Here is a 24596-nt window from a genome sequence, read left to right on the forward strand (position 1 = left end):
GAGATAAATTGTAGACAGACAGTTACACAGCATGAAAATTTCACTTTTTCTATACGATCGGCTAATTGTGGCGCTGTCGGCAGTGAGAAGTTGGAACTAAATTCACAGAAGACGTTACAAGATATTCCAATTGGAATGTTGACAATGAGATTTCTGCAAAAATCCTGTAAGAATCTTGTTTTGCCAGTCATTGAAATCTTTTTGACTTTTTCAAATTATTACGAACTCTTTCATTATCAAAATTTCATTCCGAAATCTTTTTATCTTATCAGCATATCTCAAAATCTAATTAATTTTGCTGGAAAATCGACTTCCAATATTGAGTCACCAATACATACACACCTAGTGATATTCGATACACCTGTCTAGGTGTCTTGTTAATTTATTTATATGACTTTAATGATATTCACACATACGTTGATATTCATTGTTGTTTAATGCACGATGGATATAAAGTAGTTGTGTATTTATGACTAGAAGGGTTGCTCGTTAGGTTTGGGTGGAATTTTTGGGTACTTATTTGGTGTTTCGCTGGACATTTAGATGAATTTTTTCTTGTTGTCTGGCTTTACACAAGCATGTTCCTCTATTGCTGGCTAGACACCAGCTGACTTTATCGCTGACGAAGCACCAACTACCACTATTGTTAGGGACCGCTTGGTAATTTAGTTCAAAAACTAAGGGCTTTTAGATGGCTCTAGATCAGTGGTAGTCAGCTTGTTTGTCGCGGTACACTACTGTGCCTAAACTCAAAATTCACAGTTTGTGTCGGGAAAAAATAAAAGATTGCCTACCACTGCCCTAGATCCTGCATCGTCGAAGATTAATTTAGACACAAGACATTAATCCGACAAGAGTCTTCATTTCATAAGCTGCAACATACTTATAACAACATAGACATAGAAATATGCAGCAACAAACACTCCACAACAACTATACAAACCCACGTCATGTATTTTGCCTTCACATACCGCTTTCAAACCACACAATACAGAATGTTATTTAGTCATTTCGTGTTGGTGCTGCGAGTTGGATCAAAAGTAGAAAATATCTCGCAAATTTACCTGTTGAATAAATTTTTTTGTAACTTTGATTAATTGTTGAAAAGTATTCGATACACAGAATCAGAGATTAGTAATAAGTAAATTTAAGTAATTAAATCTCATTAAGTTGTGATCATCATTAGTTACAGTATTGTTGAATTTCACTAGAAAAAGTTCTTTTGTGAAGAGAAGAAACTGGTTTTTGGCATAAGAAAAGAAGAGAACCAAAAGCTGTTGTGTTGAAGAGAAAACGTATTGGCCGTGATTTTGGTTGTTCATTTTTAGCTTGTTGTTTTGTATCAACATCGATGAGTCATAGCTCTTCAATAGACGCGCAAGCACATAAACTTTTGTGATGAAACAAAGTTTTCGTACGAAAAGAAAACTTTTACCGTAATTAAGCTGATAAAGCAATCAAGTGTTTTAGTTTTGTAGAAATTACGTGATATTTTGTGACTTACTCATTATTAAAAGACAATCAAAGCAAGACTTTTTAACATGCTCCCATTAGTCTCAACAATACCGCTGGGTTCATCTGCCTTTACAGCTCTTAGCATAGGCGGTGCTCGATGCGGCTCAAAAACTTGTGAAATTTATGAATTTTGCTCAAATTTCCATAATGACTGTGAAAGTTGTGAGCCCATTTGTGATGAGAAGAATAACAATTTTGATCGACAGTCGTGCATTAATGAGTGTCAAAGTGAGTAACTTGTTGATTTGTGTGTGTGTCAGGTGTTTATGTAAGACTTCGATGGTCAAGTTGTAGCAGTTGATCCCGATCTGCACACGTAATTCATAGCAGTCAGGTTGCAGTCACAAGACATTCAAGTGACAGTTAACATAAAAATTGAAACTTGAACGTCATACATCAACCACTTAACTGTCATGAATAATTTGTGCTGATCGGGAAAACGACAAAGTATATAAACTTTCAAATATTTACATTTTTGAGGCAATACTTAGCATTAGTATGTGAAACAAATTTTTCGACTTTCTTAGTGACTATTTAATTTGTTAAAATTGCTGAAGCACAAATTTATTTATTTACTTTCTGCTGATGGACTCACGTGAGTGAGCACAAGCGAAATTTTAATGCAATCATTAAAAATGCAATTGGGAAATGAAATATGAAGTTTGGATGGGAAATATGAGAACAAAAATTATTGCATGTAAAGTACGCTATACTACATTTGTAGAACTGATTGTGTTATTGACATAGTCAATGTCGGCGTGTTTGGCGATTTTGTTATCGAATATATATCGGAATTAGAACAAGTAGAATAGGTAGTGAGTGTGATGAAAATATTATTTTCGTAGGATATTATGCAATGTTGGGTTTTGTAGATGTAAGTTGTGAAGTTTCTGAGAAAAATCTTCAAATTTCTGAATATTAATCTATAAGGTGTTCATAAGTTAAAGATTGTAAAACGGCTCTGTCTTGGAATTTGCTTTTTAGAGAATGTATTATTCATGTACGTGCTATATAATTATTTTATAAGCGTTTTACATATATCTATGGGTTTTTCCCAGGTGTAAATGTATAGGAATTTCTATAGTTTATTGTAAGTTTATCGTGACAATTTCCCTTAGTGGAAAAAATAGATTAAACTTTTAACCTTCCAATTCCTAACATACATTGACTTTCAAGTCTTAGACCAGTGATAGGTTGTCACTTGGATAGGTGGTCCTTGTTTAAGGTTCGGTCATGACTTACCACCGAAGTGTCCCCCAAAAAATAATAGGTTTGCCACCACTTGCTTAAACACTCAACAACTCTTACTGAGGGTTCACAGTTCTTTGTAGTCTATACACAAAAGTCAAATTCTAGTTGCCCAAACTAATTAAAAAATCTACACTGATCTACACCATCTTCGACATTTAAATAAACAACTGTTTCTGTAGTATAATTAACATCCATCAAACAATTACTTTTATTGCATGCTCAACTAAGTATTCTAATTAAATATTAATGTTTAACACCCAACAATTTTGCGTTTAACATTTAAATTACAATAATCATCAGTCCACCAAGCTTATTCAAATAAATCTGAGATATTTATTGCTAATGGACATCTGTAATTATTTTTTGAAAACACATGTTTGTTGTATCTTAGAAATTTATGACTCTTTACATTGCTCGATGACAATACGTGACTGTAAAAAAACAAACAATTCGCGAGATAAGATTTAGTGGATGAATCACTGTTTTTATATAACTTTTTGGAGGTTTAGTCATCTGAGAAATAAGTTGGTGCTTATTGGGAATTAATTAAATTTTGATTGTTTGCTTTTTTAATGAGGAATGCTTTAAGATTTACTGGAACCGGTTCATAACTTCTGATATTCCTGAATATGTTTGTTCGCATCGTAGAAATTTGGAAGATCCTTTATTGTTTTAGTCAACTTGTACTTACTTATTTGACGGCTGTACAGATCAATTGTGATCCATGGCCTCCTTCAGTAGTTCCTAAAGCTGATTCTATTGTCAGCTTCCTTTTAATAGTTCTTTGGTCATCCACGAGCTAGTGGCAACCTAAAAGTCAGCTAGAAACCTTTCCTTTTTAGTAACCTCAATGCCATATCTCTACAGACAGTCATTAAAATTTCATTCATAAAATTCCCCATCCAAAAAACTTGCAGAATCAACAGTAAACTCATGTAAACAGTAAAATAAAAGAATTCACAAGAAAATGTCAACAAATTTGCAGTAATTTGCTTGCTAAGCTTCTGTACTCGCAAATTATGCTTGTCTGTTATATAAGAAGTCACTGAACAAATCTCATTTCTCATAAACATCAGCCTACACACACGGAAATGCATGTGAAGCTAGAGAAAAAAAAATACTCACGAAGCAAAATATTTTTCTTTTGTTTCTTTTATTTACATCTAGATTATCTCCACGATCGTAGCTATGTAAGACTATCGGTTTATGACGGTAAATTGCTTGGAACATTGAAAATATTGAAATATTTCCGTTAATGCTTTGCTTCTTTTGTTCTCATTTCTAATTATTTTAGCGGAAATAAAGAATCTTAGACTTTACCTTACCGTAACATTTGTGCTTGTTGTGATCCTCTTGATACTCTTTATGGCAATAAATGGAAAGAAATTATTCAGAATCTGCAGAAACTTAATGCCTTCAATTAAGAAACCAGAGAAGAATGTCAAACCAGTGGAACCAATGACGATAGCTAATCCACAAACAGCCAGTCCAAGATTACGGATTAAGGCACAAAATCAACAAAACAATAATCACAACTTGAATCGTTCATCAAGTATTTTTACTGTCACAGGAACAGAGTATGAAGCCAAAACAGTAAGTACGCCAGTATCGACAAGATATCCAGCTGAAGATACACTCACAACCAGTGCAACTGTAGCAGCTGATTATTCTTATGATAATCGAGGACTTCAGTTGACACCAGTCACTGAGAAGCCTAAATTGAAACTACGTTCTAGCACAATTGGGAAGGTCAATATGGGCATATACATCACTATTAGTAAGTTTTGATCTTCATACCGTCCATTCAGGGTTGGAATCAAGTGGGAATGTTACAACGATTTGATGAAATAAATGCTCAAAATTTGTCAAGTTCATTGACACTCTACTCGAAATCCCATTAAACTTCAGACCCTGCCGTCCACATAAAATAAAATCATGTCGAATGTTTTCACGACATAACAAAGTATTTAATAGTATGAAGATAAACAAAACATTAATTTAAGTTATTTTAATTATTCTTTTCTTTCCTTCTTTATTAAGTCATCCATTCCACATTACATACTTAGTGCTTAAGCTATTTATTCTGTCAACAGATAAATTCCTTATCGATTTTTTTTACACTTTTATGTCAATTGTCTGTAGATTGAATATTAATAAGGGACAATTTACAGACACAAAGTATTGTTGAATGAATTTTTAATGCTCATGAAATAAGTGTTTATACTTTACTATCGTGGATTTATGTGATGATGAATCATGCTGATATGATTATAGGGATCCTTAATGACTATCGATTTATTGATTTTGATTGTGTGCTTGTGTACATATTTCAAGGTTGATGTGCAATTGTCATGTCAATTAAAGGTATTTAAGGTTGATTCCTAGCATGAGCTAGAGTAGTAAGGATATTAAGACTCGCACATTTTGTAAAATTATGCTATAAGTATTGATAGCCACAAAACTACTGTCCGTCCATAGGATTTTTGAATGATTATTTTTGATTTATTTTAGAGTTCAGCCAAAAACTGCAGGTCTGCATTTCTATGTTTTAGATGCACAAACCTGCAGTTTTCGGCTGTACCTTATAGTTCGTCCAATGATACAGACTGCATTTTTTGTCTGTAAGCCTGCACTTTTGGACGAACTCTAAATTATTCTTTTTATAAAAAATGTTAACTCTATCATGAGTCTTTTATACAAAATTGTTAAAAAATATTGAAGTATTCTGTCCTTAAGGCTGTTAACTGTTTAAATACAATTTTACTGTATCATGTAAGACTCCTGTACTTAATTATCAAGAGTTACAATCTTCATGAAGTGCAGATGTCTTAAATATATCGCAGAGCTCGAAGTCGACTCAAATTTTCTATTAAGTCAAGCTAAGGCAGTGTTGTCCAAACTGTGTGCCAACAAAATTTATTGGAAATGCTACTGATTGAATGCCGTAAACAATTTCGATCGTGGCTTACCACCAAGGAGTACCGTGGCACTAAAAGGTTTGGAAAGCACTGAGTCGACTTCGAGCTTTGATTTGATGGAGAAAAAATGAAGTACTTCTTAATATTTAATGTTCTTTTACAAAAAAATTGTTTAGAATTAAGATACAAATTGATATGATTTTACAAAAAAAATGTTGTTTACCATTCCTTAATAATTAAGTGAATTTAATTCATTTCATTTAGCAATAAATTCATTATTTTTCCTAAGAAGAAATTTAATTTCTCACTCAAATGCATTAGTTTTGATTTATTTCAGTTACTATACTAACTAAATGGACCATAGTAGCTTTATACTATAGTCTAGGCCATTGGGTAAATTTTTAAAAATATAAACTAATTAAGGCACACATGAAAAGTAAAAAATTACTCTCTAATTCCAAAATCTTTACATTATTTACAGCAATTTCTCTTGCTTAGTCTTAAAACTACTTTAATCATATGACATATCATACCCTACACCCAATATTGATTCCTCCTCAGTAGTGGATTGATTTTTGGTGGAATATGTTGAGGTTGAGCAATGGATGAGTAACTGACTTCAGGAATTGTTCCCATATCACCCAAAGATGATGTCCAGCTTTCAGGACCTTCACTGTATCCATATCCTCTCAACATTTGTTCTCGTGCATCTTCACGCATATCAATCATATCTTCAGGATCTGAATCTTGAATGTCTAACTGACCTATTGATATTATTTTACAGTGCGGCACATTACTAAGTACTGGTAATGGTGTTGATGACTGTGTTATTGGAAGTGACTCGTTGTCAGACGGAGTGTACATACTTCGAGTATTATTCATTGTTATAAAGTCAGGCGGTCGAGGTAGGTGAGGTGGATTGTCCTTTGCTGGATCTTTCTTGGCTTTCTTGCTTGGTCGGCATTTAATGATCAATATGATGAGTATGAGGAATAGAATGATTCCAAAAAGAATTGCAAGTAGACACATTACATCAAATGGTAAGAATGCCAAGTCAGGTGCTGGAACTTCAGGAACATAATCTTCACCAGCACGATTTGGTGACTGAATCTCAACAACAACAACACCTTGAGCTGGTTGTGCTGTTTTTGTCGTTAAAATGTATTCAAATGTGTCGTTGATTCCATTAAATCCAGGTGGAAATTTCCTAGCTACATAATAGATTATTCCACTTTTCATTTCCTTAAAAGTAAACGACGTCACATCCTTATCATTCACATTCTCAACATCACCAGTACTTCTACGAATTTTCCTTAATTTCCCAAACTGTGGCTTTCTGGAGATCACAATCTTTGGATTATAGCGATTAAGTTTCAGTTGTGTTGGATTGTCTGGCACAAAAGTTGACATCAGTCTTACTTTGTTACTTGGTGTAACTGTTACTGGCACTATTTGAATAAATGGCTCGACAACAATAAGGATGTCGACCAGAAGTGATGACGATGAATCAGGGATGTAAGCATTGACCTGTGGATTGAATTGAATTATAATTTGAGGAACTTAATTATGAGAAAAAGGTAACTTACCTGAAAAGAATCGTTACTTCTTGTCATATCATTTTGGACATACTGAATGATTCCATCTTCTAACTGTCGTTGATTGAATCTAAAGATCTGCTTATTATTGTTATTTAAAATTCCACCAATTGGAAGCTTTGTGATATTGTAAATTAATCGACTCTTCTGTACATTAGTCTCAATCGATACATGATCAATTGATAAGTTCCCAATATTGGATCCTTGAGGAACTGACAACGGTTTAGCCATTACACTTGGAAAGATTTGAATTGGAAGAATTTTAATCGCAAAAGTTTCATACGCTGGCTTGAACTCCCCATCTGATACCTTAAATGTAAAGGTTGTTGATTCAGGACTTCCTGAATGTGTGTAAATAATTCTACGATCATTGATGTCTGCCTGTGTAAATTGATTTCCATACGAAATAATATTTTGAACATATCCTTCATCAGAAATCTTTTGCAGCATTCCATGCATTGGATTGCTTATTATTTCATAAATGATTCCATCTGGTGCTGTATCAGCATCTTCAGTCAGCAAGTCTGCATTCGTGATTGTCTTATTTTCACCTTCAATGACTGATATCCTTGGTGATGTTGTGATTAAATAGAATGGCTGATCATTTAAAGGATTAATTGTGACTGGAATTGTTATATTGCATAAGAAAATATTTCCAACAAGAAGATAGACAGCCATTGAAATCTTGTCTTCAACTGTGTCTGAATGATCATGCTGATAATAAACTTTATTGCTATTGAAGTCAATCAAGCTGAATTTATTGATGTCTTTTCTTGAATCCATGGTTTTTATGTATCCATGAGATGGTTGATAAGTTTCGACATACAGCTCTGGTGACTGAATAGCCACACGAGTTTCCAAATACTCTAAAACTCGTGACAAATCAAGATGAATTGGCGCCAAGTCACCTTCATCGACAACAATTCGAATGTTTGGTAAAAATTTCAAAAGTCCACCAGACGATACAGAAATCTCAATATTGAATGCCTGATCAATTAATGACGGTGCAAAAAGTGCTTTGACGTCAAAGAAGAATGAGTCATTCGTACGAAGTTCAACCATTGGAGATGTATGCTCATAAAAAATTCTTCCATTTTCGATGTCATCTTGTGTGAATTCTTGAACCTCATTCGTAATTCCCAATGATGTATCTTCGCGGATTATCTTTCCAATTTGTGGCATAACTGTTATTTGATACTTAATTTCGCGGTCAACATCGGAGCACTTATAAAATAGCTGATCAGGTAAAATTTGTTTCCGCGTTAATGGAAAGACATGAAGGAACTCATTTTTATCTACTTCCAAAACCACAGGATTGCTGGTGACATAGAGTATCTGTTCACTAGTATTGTGTATTCCATCAGTTACGTAGAACACGACTTGTCCCATTTGACCACTTTGGGTGTTGTAGTCATTGATAAAATAGATCAATTCACGATTTATATCTTCTTGGGTAAAATTGTGGATTTTTCTATTGAAAAAGTTCTTGTAGCTTAAATATCCACCTGAGAGATGTTGGATGTAGTATGTTAGATTGTCTGGTGGAGTATCATAATCTTGAACCACTGTAAAGGATGAATTTAAGTATTAAGCAGTTTATAAAATATCAAAGGAACTTACTTAAGTCGGTATTCTTGAGCACAGACTTTCCACCAATCCACATCTGCAATCCAGTGTTAGTCACAACAGCTGGAACTTCATCATTCACTGGTTGAATCTCAATAAACAGTTCAAATGGCAAACTTTCCTTATTTTTCGCATAAGCAATCAATCGCATGCTGTCAAAGTGATCCTCACTTCCACTATGGATGTATTGGACAACATTAGCTTCAAGTTGCTTTTGAGTGAATCTGTTGATCTTTGATGATTTTCCAGATTTTATAGAACCAAATCGAGGAAGTTCTAAGATCTTGTACTCGATGATCTTCCCTACATAGTATTCTGAGTATGGTGTCATGTGCTCGGGTGTGAGCTTTACTGACTTGCCTGTTAGAGTTAAAAATCAGAGAATCGTCAATTTTCTGCCTATGCCTACTGTATAACAGACCCAGACTTACCTTCTTCCACAAACAATTTCGCTGTCTTCACATATAAATTCTCAGGTATGATTACAATCTTCAGAATCAAATCTCTCAACCAATATATTCCATTCGTAACGTCAAACATGAAATAATCTGATGACTGATTAACACCAGCTTGTATGTAGAACATTTTCTCCGAATTTATTGTCGATTGATCAAAGACTTTCGAATTGTACTCATCGTCTGATGTTATTGATTGAATTTCCAAATATCCATGTTGTGGTGATGTTGTTACTAAGTATGTGATATCGCCTGACATTGAAATGAGAGAAAGGAAGAAATAAACAATGGATTAATTGTTTGGATAGTGGAACTGATTGTTTTTAAAACACAATTTAGATTTTTTGGATAGATTGGATGCAATTTGAGTTGTTTTGATGAAATAATTGAGATATTAAGCACACGTGCAGTCACTTACCAGGAGAAATATTTGGGTGTCCGATTTCCAGCACATCTCTTGATATTGTGACACTCGTTGACTCTTCCACATAAAGTGTCTGATTACGTTTAATGTTTAATGGCTCCCAATATGCAGTTGGATATATTCTGATAAGTAATTCACCTTCTGTCCACACACCCTTAGCTGTAACTCGATACTTGAATCTATCCATTGAAGCTACCTCAGTATTTACATACGCAATTCTTTCTTTCTCGACTTCAGCTTGTGTAAAATTCTTTATGGACGTTGTGTTATTATATCTGCCTGTATAAGTAAGGTTGTATTTTTTGCGGAATTGCTTAAGAACTCCATGACTTGGATCCTCAATGATTTTATATTCAATTTGATCAGGTTTGACATTCAAATTGGTTTCAATGCTCAAATCTTCAAGTGTTATTGGCACATGATTTCCTTCACGAACAATTGAAGCATTTACTTCTCGAATCTTTAAGAATGGATCTGAAGCTTCGACTTCAAGCATTCCTGGAACATCAAAAGTTCCATCTGTGACTATAAAATTAACTCGTCCATAATCATCGCCTGAATGATTGAAGTACACTCGCATGTGATCAACATCATCTTGATTGAATGAAAGTGCTGTAATTCCGCCAATCATAATTTCACCATTCGTTGACTGGATGTTTCTGTAAATAATATCAGCAGTTCTAGAATCAATATCAGGATCTGAGTATTTTAATTCAGCAGATGTAATAATTTTGGAATCTCCTCGAACAATTGGGAACTTCTTGTCGATTTGCCTAACTGGAGGATTGTCATTTTGGAGATAAATGTCGATAGCTATCTCACTAACATACTGGAAGTCTGTTTGACTGTCTGAAGTTATTAAAATTTTCATCGAATCTTCATTTGACTCAGAATCATCATGACAGTAAAAGACATCCCCAAGGTATAAATTCTCAAGTTGAAAAGTCTCAATTCTCGCCTTATATTCATTATTTATGAGACACAAATCCCCATGACTCGGTGAATGTGTCAGGTTAAATGACAGAAAATTAAATTTATTAAGCAGCACATCAAAATGAATTCTGGATATTGCAGTCCGTTCACCTTCATTTACATACAATTTGTCTTTTCTCTGATATGTCAATGTTTTTGCTAAATTTTCATCTGGATTGTAAATAATTTTAATGGAACCGATGATATCTTCACATTCTGGTACCGTCACAATGAATTCAATGTCATCAACAAATGATGAATAGGAAGTTCTAAATGTTTTGTATCGAATGCGTCGTTCATCGATGTCATGCTGAGTAAATGAGTCACCAGCTTTTGCAGATCCATCATAGCCAGCAACATAGAGTATTCCAAATCTTGGAACAGCCACTAATGTGTAGATTATTGTTCTTGAAAATGTCGGAATCGGAGTTGTTTGATGATATAAACATTCATTGTCTATAACTGTATCTTTAGTTCCATTTATGACTTTATTTTGATGCTTTTGAATGCCAATCCTCAGCTTTGTAAATGTGATTCTAAAATCATAAACTGATGACTTGACTGGCCCAAGTGTAGCTGTAAATTTAAATTCATCAAAATGCGGAAACTCCTGAGACGTGTGATGATAACGAATCTGCCCCAACTGCAGTTGATTGCTCGTAAAAGTCTCAACAGAAATCCATGATGAGTCAACTGAACGTAGCTTTTGTATGACACCGTGATGCGGCTGCCTTGTTATATCAAACCTCACATCAAGATTATCGTCATCGGAATTTGTTGTAAATGAGAGATTGGATGGTGTAATTAATGATGGAGATTTATGAATCATGACAAGTCCTGTGTTATTCATCATTCGAAGTTGGAGTGGCTGAACAGAAACTTGAAGAGTTTCAGAGCTACTTGTCTCAATTCCATCAGAAACTTGTAGACTTATGTCGAAAAATGTATCTTTAGTGTGGTGGGAATTAACAAGGTAGGTGACAAGCTTGTTGTTGACATCCTCTTGGGAAAAGGAATCTGTTTGTTTTCCATTCACTTCCAAAATTCCATTTTCCCCTTCACTGCTGGGTTTCATGAGAATTGTGAATATTAATGAGCTATTCGAGCTGTCGGGATCATATGCTGTTAATAAATCAGATCCTAATATTTTGGGAATTCCCTGAATTAATCTGAGAATTTTATTGGATGGAAGTTTTAGAACTGGTGGGTCATTGACTGGAGTGACATTAACATGTAGCATGAACTTTCTCTTCTCTAAAATTATTCCAATATTATCTTTCATTCCAAATTGCATCTCAAGACCCATATGATCTGAAAAGTGTTCACTTCCATCATGTGTGTACTTAACTTTGTCTGTCTGTAAGTCAATCAATGAGAAAATTCTTGAATGAGTTTCGTTGTAGTGCTCGCCATTTCCAAGGATTGACAGTTTCCCATACTTTGGTTGCTGTGTGATGTTGAATAGGATATTGCTCTCGTGAAGCTTCAATCTTGAGAATTCAAATACAACTCTGACAAAATCTGGAGATAAGAACATATAGCCACCCTCTAAAACTGTCATTGGATTGATTTCCAGCAATGGAATATGTTCTGGAGGTGCAAAAGTAGTGAATAATTTGTAAGGCTGTTGATAGTCATTTCTGATACAGAAATTTTGATCACAAGAGCATATAAAGTCATCGATTCCCTGCTGATGACATCGGGCACTAAGGACACATGGGGAAGTATCAATACATGGATATTTCCAAATACAACCAATAGCTGTTCCGTAAGTAATTTTCATTTTTGGAAATCCAATCAATTCCGAATTTATGTAAATATTTTTCATACATCCTTTAAAACTTGCATCTTTAGCATGAAAACCTTTATTTGTAGCTCGTTTCCTTTGTGCATCCGAATCTAGTCCACCAATATAAAATTCTTGTCCTAGTTCAAGATAATTGGAACTTCCGTTAGCAAATGATGCTGTGTTAAGAACGTCATCGACAGAGATCTTAACTTCAGATGGATTATAGTCAATAATAACACTGTGCCATTGCCCATCACTGACATTTCTATCTGGAATAAGTTCAACGGCATTTGATCCTTTTCCAACGAGAAGTCTCAGTCGACTATCTATGATTTCGAGAGCTAGATAGTCGAATCTGGTGGCTTGTTCGAGGTTGTATCTGGAAATAAAGAAATTTTTATATATAAATCAGGTTAATGACGGTCAATAACTTACAGTAAAGCTCCATATTCCTCAATAGTCTTAAAATCAAATGACCAAGCATCTCCATTCCTCATCTTTTTCTCTTCAAACGCTTTCCTATAAACCATAAATCCTTCAAGATCATCCACAAAACTAATTGTTTCATGATTTTCAGCATCAAATTCAGGCGCACAGTTCCAAGTTATTCTTTCAGTCTCAACATGATTGGATTTCTCTCTAGCACGTTTAAGAATATTTATATTATTATAAAAGACATCAGATATGCATCCTCGGAAGTTATCGACTCCTTGTAGGTATGAGGATGTATATCCAATCATTCCACCTAGGAAAACTCCAAAATGGACGTTTAGTTCTCGAATATCAACAGGTAGAGTTCGTCGAATAAAATGCTCATCAATTTGAAGAGTTAGGTTCGTTTCGTAGCGAATGATGACAACTTCATGCCACATTAAGTCGTTGAATGTGAATTGTTTTGGAGACCAGAGCTGGAAAAGAATGATAAAGTTAAATATTGTAATGATTCGAGTCGACTTGGAGCTCTGGGACATAATTTAAATCCCAGATGATATCGCAGGATATATCCACTTGAAAGTACTAACCTCCGTCTCATATTCATTGACTTTAAGTTGAAACTTTATTCTTCCTTCGTTCAACGTCAACAGACAATGATCCGTCCTTCCGGATGTTAAAAATATCAGCGCATTCGATTGTCGAGAACGAAATTTCAGTCGTACATTTGTTGATAATTTAGCCTCTTGAAGAGGCATATTAATGTGACTCGCGCCAAAGAACGATACTGAAAGAAGCATATGGAATAATAATTTATAAAAAATTTATGGCATGAATATCTGAATCATAAAAAAAGAAGAATGAGATTGAGAAAATGCAACCTTGAACTACCGAAAAAAAAGAAAAGAAAATCTGAGGCATGCTGCATAATCGTCATCACAATGAGAAGCAACGCAGACAGAAAAAGAGGAAGGAATTTAAGCGAAAAACCACATGGGAAAAATACTTTTATTTTTGTTTCAATTGAACGATGATGCTGATGGATGTTTCATGAAAGAAATGAACAAAATATTACTGCTTAATTTCTCTGAGATCATGCTGAGATTTCTTGTGAGACTGAAATGATTTTCCAGAGAGGATCTCCGATCGTGACTCTATTTACTCAATTTCAATCTCTCAAATTTTCTTATTTTTTCTATTTTTAAGTGAATGACTTCTTATGATTGCTGAGAGAAGTTGAACATTATTCTGAATGAATTTTCTTTTCTTATTTTCTATACACAATATCTTTTTGAGATTTTTGCGTTTACATTTTCACTGACAGAAATTTTTAAATCATAAAGCACTCAAAACTTATTCAATCAATTTGAAGAGGATGTTTTGGAATGAAAACTTGCCAGAAATGATTGAATGCTCATTGAGAATCTTGTTATCGTAGGTTGAAAGTTTACGAAATTAATGCCCGATCTGCACAAAATAATTCATGACAGTCTAGTGCATGCCAAATTGCGCCTAAGTATCGTCCAAGTATGGCTATCATATGATGTCCAAGTCGCTAAGTCAGGTAGGTTAAATGTCATTAAAAATTGCCACTTGGATGCCATGAGGCTTCCATGAAAATCTTGTATTGATCGATATTGAGTGCTTTGGTCTAGCTTGGATCAAGCATATATCAACTCTCTAATCAGCATCTGAACCACCAACATCTGTCTACCTCATTCCTAAGTTCATACTTATTGCCACAATACCAAATCTCATTCTCAGTGTTCACTTAGTATAGAAAATCATAAACATTACCGAAATGAGTTTCATAAATTACGTTGGTGGTATTAACATCTGTGTGTTTAGATGTTTATAGCAATACGTGAGATGCATAAATTACAATAATTATCATTTTAAGTTGTGGAAAAAATTTCAAATATTTCTAAATTTTCGTCCATATTTTTGTATTAAAAGTTTTTCGCACCGTAAAAATCGTTACAATTTTAATGGACATTATTAGAGGAAAACAAGATTTAAAATTAAATTTATTGACATGAAAAAGTCATCAAAAAATTGCGAAATGGGTCTTTGAACCAGAAGTGATGATTTTCGGCAAAACTAGCAGAAAGTTTCAACAATTTTGACAAAAAAATGATTTATTGTTCATTTCTAATCTACTATGACGACAACTAAAGTCATCAAAGTACTAAGTCTTTGTGCTACTTGATACATATCCAACAACATCAAAGGAAAAATCCCTAACACTTATTCAGTGACAAAAACTTAAAAGCTGAGAATTATATAAACAGTTTCATTCACACATTTTCATCTCTCCTGACTTTTTAAAATCCTATTAACATAAATTCATCTAAAAACATTTTCCACGCTTCATTTCTACTTCCTGGCAAAAAAAGAACTTTATTTTATTTATGCGTCGTCTTGTTATATTTTCACAAGTTTTTATTTCACTGCCATTTATTTGTATGTAATAAATTTCTTTTAGTGCTTCTAATGGAAAACTATGAAGAAAATATGACAGATGCGTAGGGAAATTGACTGGAATTGGTACGCAAAATTTCATTAAGATTATATCGCATCTGCAAAATAGCACAAGTCGGTTAATCAATCTTCAATCCAACATCATGCCAGAATCATGCCGGTCTGGGGTCAGATTTCTGATCAATTAATCGAATTGTACCAGCTATAGGGCAACATCTGAGGGAGGCTATGCGTCACAATTGATCTATAGGGACAGTGAAATAAGTAAGTAAGTAACCGAATTGTAATATTCGGGTTTGTGGTTGCTAGAAGTAGCATTTACTCAAATTTCCATTTCTTTCTATTTTCAAAGCTGATCATCTTGCATTTATCATGAAAAAATTCTGACTGTATCTCCCAAATTGAACATTCACGCAGAATTTCCATTAAAATTGTTATTTTATTTTCATAAATGAGTATTTTACTACTGTTGCTGATGCTAATTGTCAGTGGGACATTTGTGTGGGCCAACAACAAGCCGATCAATTTTTCCATGTAAGTTAGCAAAGTCACTGCTGTGATGATTTGAAAAGATTTTTATTTCGACAGTTTGAAACTTGATATTGAGAACCACGTGTGAAAATTCATCATTTTCTGGTGAATTGAGATGAAAGTCACAGAATGAAAAACAAATTTGTTATTTTTGGATCTAAAAAAAGTGCATCAGCGTCGCATAGAAAACAACATTAAAGTGAATTTTTCCTAAACAAACATCAACGCTGTAATTAATAAATTCCCTATTGCGTGCGTGTGCATCTGTATGATGAAAATATTTAGAATTTCAATTTTTTTTGTCATCCATCGTCACATTATTTGACTATTCATAGGTTTTAATTACGCACACAAGTGTGAATGATGTTCGAATTGGTTCTTTAGAATAAATAATCAGTCATGATGTCCCTTTGATGTTGAGTTTCTTGCTCTTTTACATCAGACGACGAGTTTATGATCAACAATTTATGCTATTTGTCTGGCAAAATGAAGAATTTTGCTTGTGATGTTGGTTCTGAAGGTTTATGATTTATTGCATTAAAAATGATTCAGGAAAGATTATTAAAAGAAGAAAATTCTCATGAAGTTATAAAAAGTTTTTAATTTAATTCTCAGTTCTTCTTGGAATAGACTTGTTACAATGTTTATGTAGAGTTTGTTGTATTCATTAAGAATTTTCCTTCTATCTACTCTTGGTTATATTGCAGTGGTGGGTAACCTGTGTGTCGAGGTACACTAGTATGTCGTCAAATAAATTATGGAAATGCCATGAACCGTATATCATGTACATGACTACTTTGCTGAGCTTTCTCCATTTATGTCGCTCGGGAATAATGACTACGTTCACTGATCTTTGATATGTTTTGTGTTGTCGACTTTATTTTTACGAACTCAAAAAAAAACTTTTAGATTGTTTTAGATATTAAAGCAAAAAGTGCGTAGGCTTAATTGTCTTCGGGCTTAAATTGTCTCCTAAATACATGAAAATGCTATTAGGCAGATATAATTGAAACAACATTTTTATCAAAATGTCTGCGAATTTCATTAGCAAAAATTATTCTGCGTTGAAAATATGTCGGAAGAAACTTGACTTAAGAGAATTTGTGACAATAATTTTTTTCTGGTTTTATGCTTGAATTGTTCCCAAGAGAATTATAATTTAGTCTTAAAAAATAAACAAAAAAATTAGATCAGAGGTTGGAGACGTTCGGTATTAATGACCATCATACCAAAAGCAAGTAACTTGTCAAAGGAGCTTGAAATCGTCCTAGCAGTCTGTTCTTACTTAACTTAACCCCCTAACCTTATTGTCATCAAGGAGGGAGGAGGTGCACACATTTGAAGTCCCAAAAATTCCCTTGACTGCACTCCGGAGTCATATAGATTCAACTTCAGGCTTTATTCATTGACACATATTCCCTCGAAACTCCTTCAAATGCTCTTAACATGTGTGACATTTAACATTTTCACCTAAATTACAAAATTACGTTCTAAATGTGTTAATAATTATGAAAGTTTCGTTTCAAAAGAAAAGCAAACAAGTGAACCGATGAAAATATATCTTATGAGGTCAAAGGATTTCATGAAATCATCATGTAGAAGATGAAAACTTACAGAAAACATTTTAAATTATGATTGTGAAGAGTAAAAAATGAGAAGAAAAATATTATTTTTTTCATATTTTCCTAAAAAACATTTTTCAGCTACAAGCAACATTTCGTTCACCTTGGATTATCATGTTATTTGAGAACTCGATTCATATGAATCATAAAAATGAAATATGGAGGAAATAACTGACATATGAAAATCGGTCGATTTTAATCCCATAGATGGAAGTTGAATGAGCTCCTTTGTTGGATGACATCGTTTTGGCCTGACTTTTAGGTATTTCTGGATTGTTTTGGTAGTTCAATAACTGATTTTCATGATATCAGGTGTCAATATTTTGATGACTTTTTGTCCAAAATGACAAATTTAGCACATAAATAATTTTAATAAATCAAAAAATGTGATTTAAAGTACATCCGATTCATGGCATTTGTAAACATTTTTGGCGGAAACCTAGTGTGCCGCGGTATATGGAATGTCCACCACTGATGTAGATCAACGAACTAGTCAATTGAATTATAAATTCAACAAACATTTTTCAAAACAATTCAAACTAAAGTTCATCCACAAAATATGAAAATTCACACTCCTACACTAGAGCAATCTGTTTCTGTCTCTAAATCCTACATAAGTCACTCTTTCTGACTTTCTTTCATTCAATCCTACAGTCACTAATTTTTAATTTATTTTAATTTGACAAATGTTTTTCATATCAAGTCGTTAAATTTGCATTTTCTAAAAAAGAGATCAGTGAAATTAATTAAGTGAAAAAAAGCAAGCAATTCATAATGAAAACCACTATATGTAGTTCATCTTACTCATCAGACAGTAACCAGTGATAATAAAATGAACATTGTTGATATTAAACAAAAGAAAACTTTACGATTCGTATTTTTATAGAGGATAATAATGTTGGAAATTGAATTATTGCTTTAATTAATTAAAATTTCAGATTTTGATTGCATCATCAATTTTAATTCCGCAGCAAATACCCTCGGAATTGGGAACCTAAAATTAAACCACAATCGTCTCTCAGAGAATGTTCAAAATCAAACAACAATAAATCATTGACACTTAAGTATCCAAAAAAATCTCTTTAAATTACCTTTGACAGCATCAACATATGATAAAATTAATCCTAAAAATATCCATAATGGCAGCAAATATTGTGTCAAATTCATCTTCAGCACATGTGGCAACAAGAACTCTTTTTTTAATTCAATTAATTTTGTCTCTTTATGCTTAATTCTTTTTTATGCAAGGCACGAGCACATTTCACATTTTTCTGAGGCAATCACAATTTTTATGGCACTTCCAATTTTATGGCACAATTTTCATCTAAGTAATCCTTTCACATTAAAAAGGGCATCAATTTGTGTTTCACAACATTTTTTTAAGTTTTCACTTCCTCTATCACAATTCAGAGTTGATCGAGAATTAGAATTCTTTACATCCGGCTGTTGCTGATCATAAACACCACTTCACTCATCCAACTCAATTTTCAATGTGATAATTTCCATATACACAATTTTTTTCTTCCTCTCTTAATTTTATGTGTTTATTTGTTTCACACTAAAATTTTTTGTATTTTTTTCCATCATCTCTTCCCCTAGTCGAATGATGCACTCACTTTATGTTGCTTCTGTTATTGTTTTTCTTCTTTAATCGTTAATTGCAGTTCAATAGAGTTAACTGGTAGGGAAATTATTGCTTAGAATAGTTTAAAGTGCAATGACTACTGCGATCATTTTAATGGTGATTGTTCAGTTAAATGGAGTTTAATTTTATGGCTGATTAGATTCTAATTATTGAATCTTCGAATTTTAAATGGAATCCTTATTCATTCTACAATTTAGAATATCTAGAATAGTTGTGGGCAGCCCTGGGAAACTATCGATTGGGTTACGATCGAGATTTACCAACAAGGTAGGTCGCAGGAAATAAGAAATTGCCCACAACTGATCTAGACATTGCAGTAAAGTCAGCCTAACTCAAAGTGATCACAAAAATCATATCAAGCACCATAAAAACTGCACTAAAAAGCAATATAATTATAATCACCATCTAAATGAGCGCAGGCGGCACCAGTTAGCACAAGGGCATAGCAGCCATGCGTAATTTACCAATTAATCTTAATTGTTTTTCAAACATCGATCGCTGCCAAAACAGTAGCCGATGAAATTTTTATTGGTCTTATTTGTTGAGTTGCATGCGACTTGGTCTCTATAAAAATGCTCTTAAATTAGCAACTGCTGAAGAGAACATAAAGATTAGAAAATTTATTTTCTATTTCTTCTATTAGAAATTGTTGAGATAAAGTGCATTATGAGGAGAATGACGGCCAATTAATTAATTTGATCACGAAAGATTTTCTTCGGTTCCCTCTTTTTTTGAGGAAATTTAAATTCTTTCGATGAAAATTCTTCAATGCACATTAAGACCAATGGATTTAAGATGAAGATTTATAAGAGTTTAAAAATGTATCAATCTTAATTGAAAGAGAAGAAAAATTTGTTCGGGTGGAAGTCTTCACGTCATTTGCACCTCTTTCGGCACTTCCATCATGTTTTATTACATCCCGTGAAAGGTTGAAGATGGCAATTTTAATAACTTTTGATTGAATACTTTCTGTTACGAATACTTCTCTCGATTTTATGACGTGTCTAATTGATTTTACGCTTGTTTATAAAGATTTTGCTGTTTATGAGATGGATATGCATTATAAAAAATATTATTGAATGAAATTAATGTTACAAGGCTAGTCACAAAACACTTTATAAATTCTAGAAATTGCTGACTAACTCAAAACCACAAATAAACTCTTTGCAGCCATAAAAATTTGGATCATATAAATTTAAATCCATTTTTCAAAAATATGATCCATTTCGGTCCATAAAAGTCTTATGCATCATAATTCACATAAATTCGAGACAAATTTTATATCTTTGAGAATCTTAACTCAAGCCATACTCATTTCTGATCAAGATTCTTCCATATTTTAAAATAAAACTCTACTTTCCGAATCAAAATACAAATCTCACTCTAAATTCTTCATTTTTGGTGTAGATAAAAATTCCCAAAACGTGTTGTGTCAAATCATTCTTAAGCTGGAAAATTTATATATTTTTATGACTGAAAACATTTGTCGTTATCCATTAATAGATTCCTCTATGCATTCAAAATAAAATGTAAATGAAGATATTTGTTGCATGAAGAGGAAATCCCCTGCATAATGTTCATCAGAAGTGATCTTTCTATCGTCTTTCGTTTCTTTCTTGCAATATGGATGAATATGTCTCTGAATATGAGATTATTATGTAGAACTCATTGCACTTATAAATGCGAAAATGAGTGCGGCATGCAACTTTTTTGAGGATACGCTTTTAGTTTTTGCAAATGTTAACGAATTTGTAAAATTTGAAAATATTCATCATTGACATTGGATTTTTTTATTTATTTTTTCATGGACATCCCATATCAAATGTTTGAGCATTCATATCTTGCCTAATATAGCAGATTTGATCATGATTTGAGCATTTAGTTACAATAAATTTCGGAGCAAAGAAGTTTATAAGCATTGATGAATAAGAATCTCTTCTAAAATACTGAAATTTAGTTTTTTTTTACTTTAAACTTTGTTTCAAATAGCAATAAAAGTCAAACAAAAGCGCGCATTATAAGAACAAATGATTTCATTTCTGCAATTGAAATAACTCATATCCATTTCCATTAAACTTTCATAATCCACTTGTGTGAATGGAGATGAAAATTGCTGTAATTTTAATGTATTTGCTTTTCTTTCTTTCATATTTTTGCATTATTATTAAAAGAAAGGCCGACTAAAGAAAAGAATAAAAGATCGCAAGAGATTACCAGGAAATGTACATCATATTAAATTTGTATCAGGGATGTCGACATGTAAATTTGTAAGAAATCCATTCAGCCATGAAAAAAGATCATCAATGTCCCCTTGCATTACAAATTGCTGCCTGCATTATTATACATTTATGTTGTATGCATTTTTATGTATTTCTACGTTTTTTTCATTCGACCATAGAAGAAAGTGACTGACTGGCTGACTAAGCAGCACAGAAAAGAATCACTAAGTGAAACATACGTACATATTGGAAGTGGAAAAGAAGAAGTAAAATGAAAATATTTATAAATAGATAGAAATGAAAAAAGACGCGCGCGCTTGAGGACTCTTTGTAGCCATAAATAAGAAGAAGATTTTTCAATTTACTTTTTTTTTCATGTTAGTTTACTTTATTTTGTTGATGAATCATTTTGAATAGGCTTCCGAATATAGAATAAGAGAGGAAAGAAATAAGCGCCAGATAAGTGCTGTAATTTTTTAATTTTCATGTGAGGACAACGTCTTAATAGATTTTTATGGATTTTTATTAATTTTTGGAGTCTCAATGCTTAATGATTCATTTCTTACGACATACGAGTGGTGTAGACAATATGTAGAAGTTGCCAAATTTGGATCAAGCTCTACAAGCGTTTGCAAAATTGATGAACTTCATGATGACTTCAGTTAGTCAATAACACACAGCCATTCAAACATTATTGACCTCACTCGAAATTTCCTCATAAAATCTTGATTACTGCACATTAATTTTCCTCATTTCATACTTTTTTTGCTATAAACAAATCAGTAAATCAGAAAGATCACATGAGAACATGAGTTACCATAAATAATACAGCGAATGACTTCACTTTGATTATTTTTACAAGGCTCTATTGGCGATTTTGGCAATGAATTCTGCAAAATGCAACATCATATGACTTCCTACGAAATAAATTTGACTAATAAATTGAGTAGTTCATGTGAATTTAAAATAAGCATGACAAGTCTGAAATTGTATTTATTGCCAAAGTTAGAGGACATGTCTGAAACATCCTTAAAAATCAAATTGCATACTTAAAACAACAAATTACAGAATTTATCTCACTGTTCTAATGTAAACATTTACATTAAAATCCAATGAACCTCACTTCCAACATTGAACTATCCAGAAAATCATCCGTTAATTATTATTTGTTCTAAATCCACTCAGCCTTGACCGTAAATTCAATTTTGGAGAAAACTAATCCAGTCACAGTTCGAATGAAGTTCTCACATGAATCATGTCAATAATTAATTTTCAGGAAGCTGTTCCACATCGATTAGTTCACTGAGCACACAAATTGACAATAAAATTCCACTCTCCGCCAAAAATTCAATTAAAAGTCTCAATTTATTACACACAATATTTGTCATTGTTTAGTCTCATATTCATTGGCGGCATCTCTCATACATGGCAGTACAGTATGTGCATATGCCTATGAAAAATTTATGAGGGAGTTTAAGACGTCACTTTTTATAAATTATTACAGACATATTTCCGAGAATTATACATTTTTTCCTATATATGTGATGTTTGAATTGTTTTGCGCTTTGATATGCCAAAATGAGGCACACACATATGAGACTTACGAGCGTCTTATTTTCTTAGACGACGGTTCCACATCATTTAATATGATATTCTTCAACAATAATAACGGAAAGGCATATATGACATGATGAAACGGCTGTGCATGCATAATGAGAATCGTTAAATGTATTGACTCTTGATCGTCTTCAAGCCCAACATAAAATTATCATTGGCAATTGCGTAAAATCATATTTTATTTGACGATCAGCCACTTGAGAAGATTTTCACATAAACATATTCATTTTTTCGCAATTTCAATTTTCTTTTTTGATATGATGATGTAAATATCATCAAAAAGAAGTCAATTATACGCTAACTCAGCTTACTAATTTTATGGTTAAGCGTGAATAATCAGTAGAACTAATTTAAAAATGAGAAAAAGATTTTCTCCTATTTTTTCGCATCTTTGCGAATACTTAATGTGTGTTTATAAATAAATACTTAGCAAATGTTCACATTTTCATGACTCTTACGGTCGAAAGTCATCTTAATAACAAGAGTTGGTAATGAAAAGGGGAAAATTTATTGTTAGATCTGACTGAGTGTCTGAATAAGTTAGGAATCGTTAACAAATGACGGTTAGTCTTTTAGGGATGAGTTAGAAGTATTTGTATTGAATCTGAAAAGGACTAGGTTAGTCGTCCTTAGAACTAAGCACATATCTAGTAAGTAATCACGAATGTTTACAATTTTCCGGAATGTAACTTAAAGCTTACAATCTTGTTGCACTTCTGTCTTGAAGATAGAATTAAAAACCCTTGAAAGATCACTTCCTTAAACTAAGTTCAGAATGCGCTCTAAATCCGCAATTTGCGACATCTTTTCTTTCGACTGTTTCTATTTTCCCAATCTTCTTATTTCCTTGAAAGTGGAAAACATCTTGAGTAGTATAAATTTAAATGAATCATCAACAACAAAAAACGTGTGCTGTGCAGAAGATTCACCATGAAAATCCTCACTCTCATTTCTTCTTCTTTTCATCCACTTCATGTGTATTATATTTATTTACTAAAAAATTATATATGACTTCTTATTTGCAAAGCCTTTCACTAATTAACAATATTTTCATTATATTTTGCCACAAATGTCTGCTTCGAGACAGTCGCATCATCATCATCATCGCTGTAGATTTTTTACATTTCTTTTCAGGAATAACAAAAAGCTAAAGAATCTTCTTTTATAAAAATAACAACAGAAAGTCTTTCTTCCTCCACACTGACTTAGTATTTTCACTAATTTATGTATGTATATGCCATCAACATGATATGATAAAACATGAGGGAAACACCGTTTCGGAAAAAAAGTGACAAAAATAATTTTTACTTCTTCTTGTTTTTATTTTTTCTTATTTCCACTTAAAAATTTTGAAAATCTTCGGGAGATTCCACTCGACACATTTTAACGCGACCACGATCAACTCAATACTGAGCGGAAAAATTGAAAAGAAGGGGATCGTCTGTATGTTCTTAATTTTTTTCCCTTCTCAATTGAAGAAAATTTCATTCTCATTGATTGTTGG

General features: G+C 32.9%; 2 protein-coding genes across 5 annotated transcripts; one reads left to right on the forward strand and one right to left on the reverse strand.

Moving 5' to 3' along the window:
• Positions 1 to 1027: 1027 nt before the first annotated feature.
• grnd (grindelwald) lies at positions 1028 to 5962 on the forward strand. The gene is made up of 3 exons (XM_070639173.1): positions 1028 to 1743; positions 3934 to 3978; positions 4061 to 5962. Exons 1-3 carry the CDS (start codon positions 1542 to 1544, stop codon positions 4552 to 4554), a joined length of 741 nt encoding a protein of 246 aa, XP_070495274.1. The 5' UTR covers positions 1028 to 1541; the 3' UTR covers positions 4555 to 5962.
• On the reverse strand, positions 4764 to 24493 carry kon (chondroitin sulfate proteoglycan 4-like protein). 4 transcript variants are annotated; one of them, XM_070639168.1, is made up of 10 exons: positions 24401 to 24490; positions 19721 to 19849; positions 18703 to 19289; positions 13568 to 13764; positions 12981 to 13453; positions 9779 to 12924; positions 9337 to 9612; positions 8900 to 9265; positions 7271 to 8844; positions 4764 to 7211 (listed from the first exon to the last, which is right to left on the reverse strand). In XM_070639168.1, the coding sequence occupies exons 3-10, from the start codon at positions 18776 to 18778 to the stop codon at positions 6219 to 6221; spliced, it is 7101 nt and encodes a 2366-aa protein (XP_070495269.1). In that variant the 5' UTR covers positions 18779 to 19289; positions 19721 to 19849; positions 24401 to 24490; the 3' UTR covers positions 4764 to 6218. The 4 variants fall into 4 exon arrangements, with proteins under 4 accessions (XP_070495269.1, XP_070495271.1, XP_070495270.1 ...); XM_070639170.1 differs by having other exon boundaries at positions 19659 to 19849; XM_070639169.1 differs by having other exon boundaries at positions 19721 to 19846; positions 24401 to 24489.
• Between the last annotated feature and the right edge of the window lie 103 nt (positions 24494 to 24596).

The sequence above is a fragment of the Chironomus tepperi genome, unplaced genomic scaffold (assembly GCF_022539635.2).
Source record: "Chironomus tepperi strain 1889 unplaced genomic scaffold, CSIRO-AGI_Ctep_v1 contig_177, whole genome shotgun sequence".
Lineage (NCBI taxonomy): Eukaryota > Metazoa > Arthropoda > Insecta > Diptera > Chironomidae > Chironomus > Chironomus tepperi.

Bases quoted from the DNA above. Each gene is read 5' to 3' on its own strand.
- grnd (XM_070639173.1), top strand. From the start codon at position 1,542: ATGCTCCCATTAGTCTCAACAATACCGCTGGGTTCATCTGCCTTTACA. The intron at 1,744-3,933 runs GTGAGTAACTTG...ATTTACATCTAG, and splicing joins GTGCATTAATGAGTGTCAAA to ATTATCTCCACGATCGTAGC. The intron at 3,979-4,060 runs GTAAATTGCTTG...TAATTATTTTAG, and splicing joins AAGACTATCGGTTTATGACG to CGGAAATAAAGAATCTTAGA.
- kon (XM_070639171.1), bottom strand. From the start codon at position 18,778: ATGAATTTGACACAATATTTGCTGCCATTATGGATATTTTTAGGATTA. The intron at 12,925-12,980 runs GTAAGTTATTGA...CTTTATTTCCAG, and splicing joins GAGGAATATGGAGCTTTACT to ATACAACCTCGAACAAGCCA. The intron at 7,212-7,270 runs GTAAGTTACCTT...TTCAATCCACAG, and splicing joins GAAGTAACGATTCTTTTCAG to GTCAATGCTTACATCCCTGA.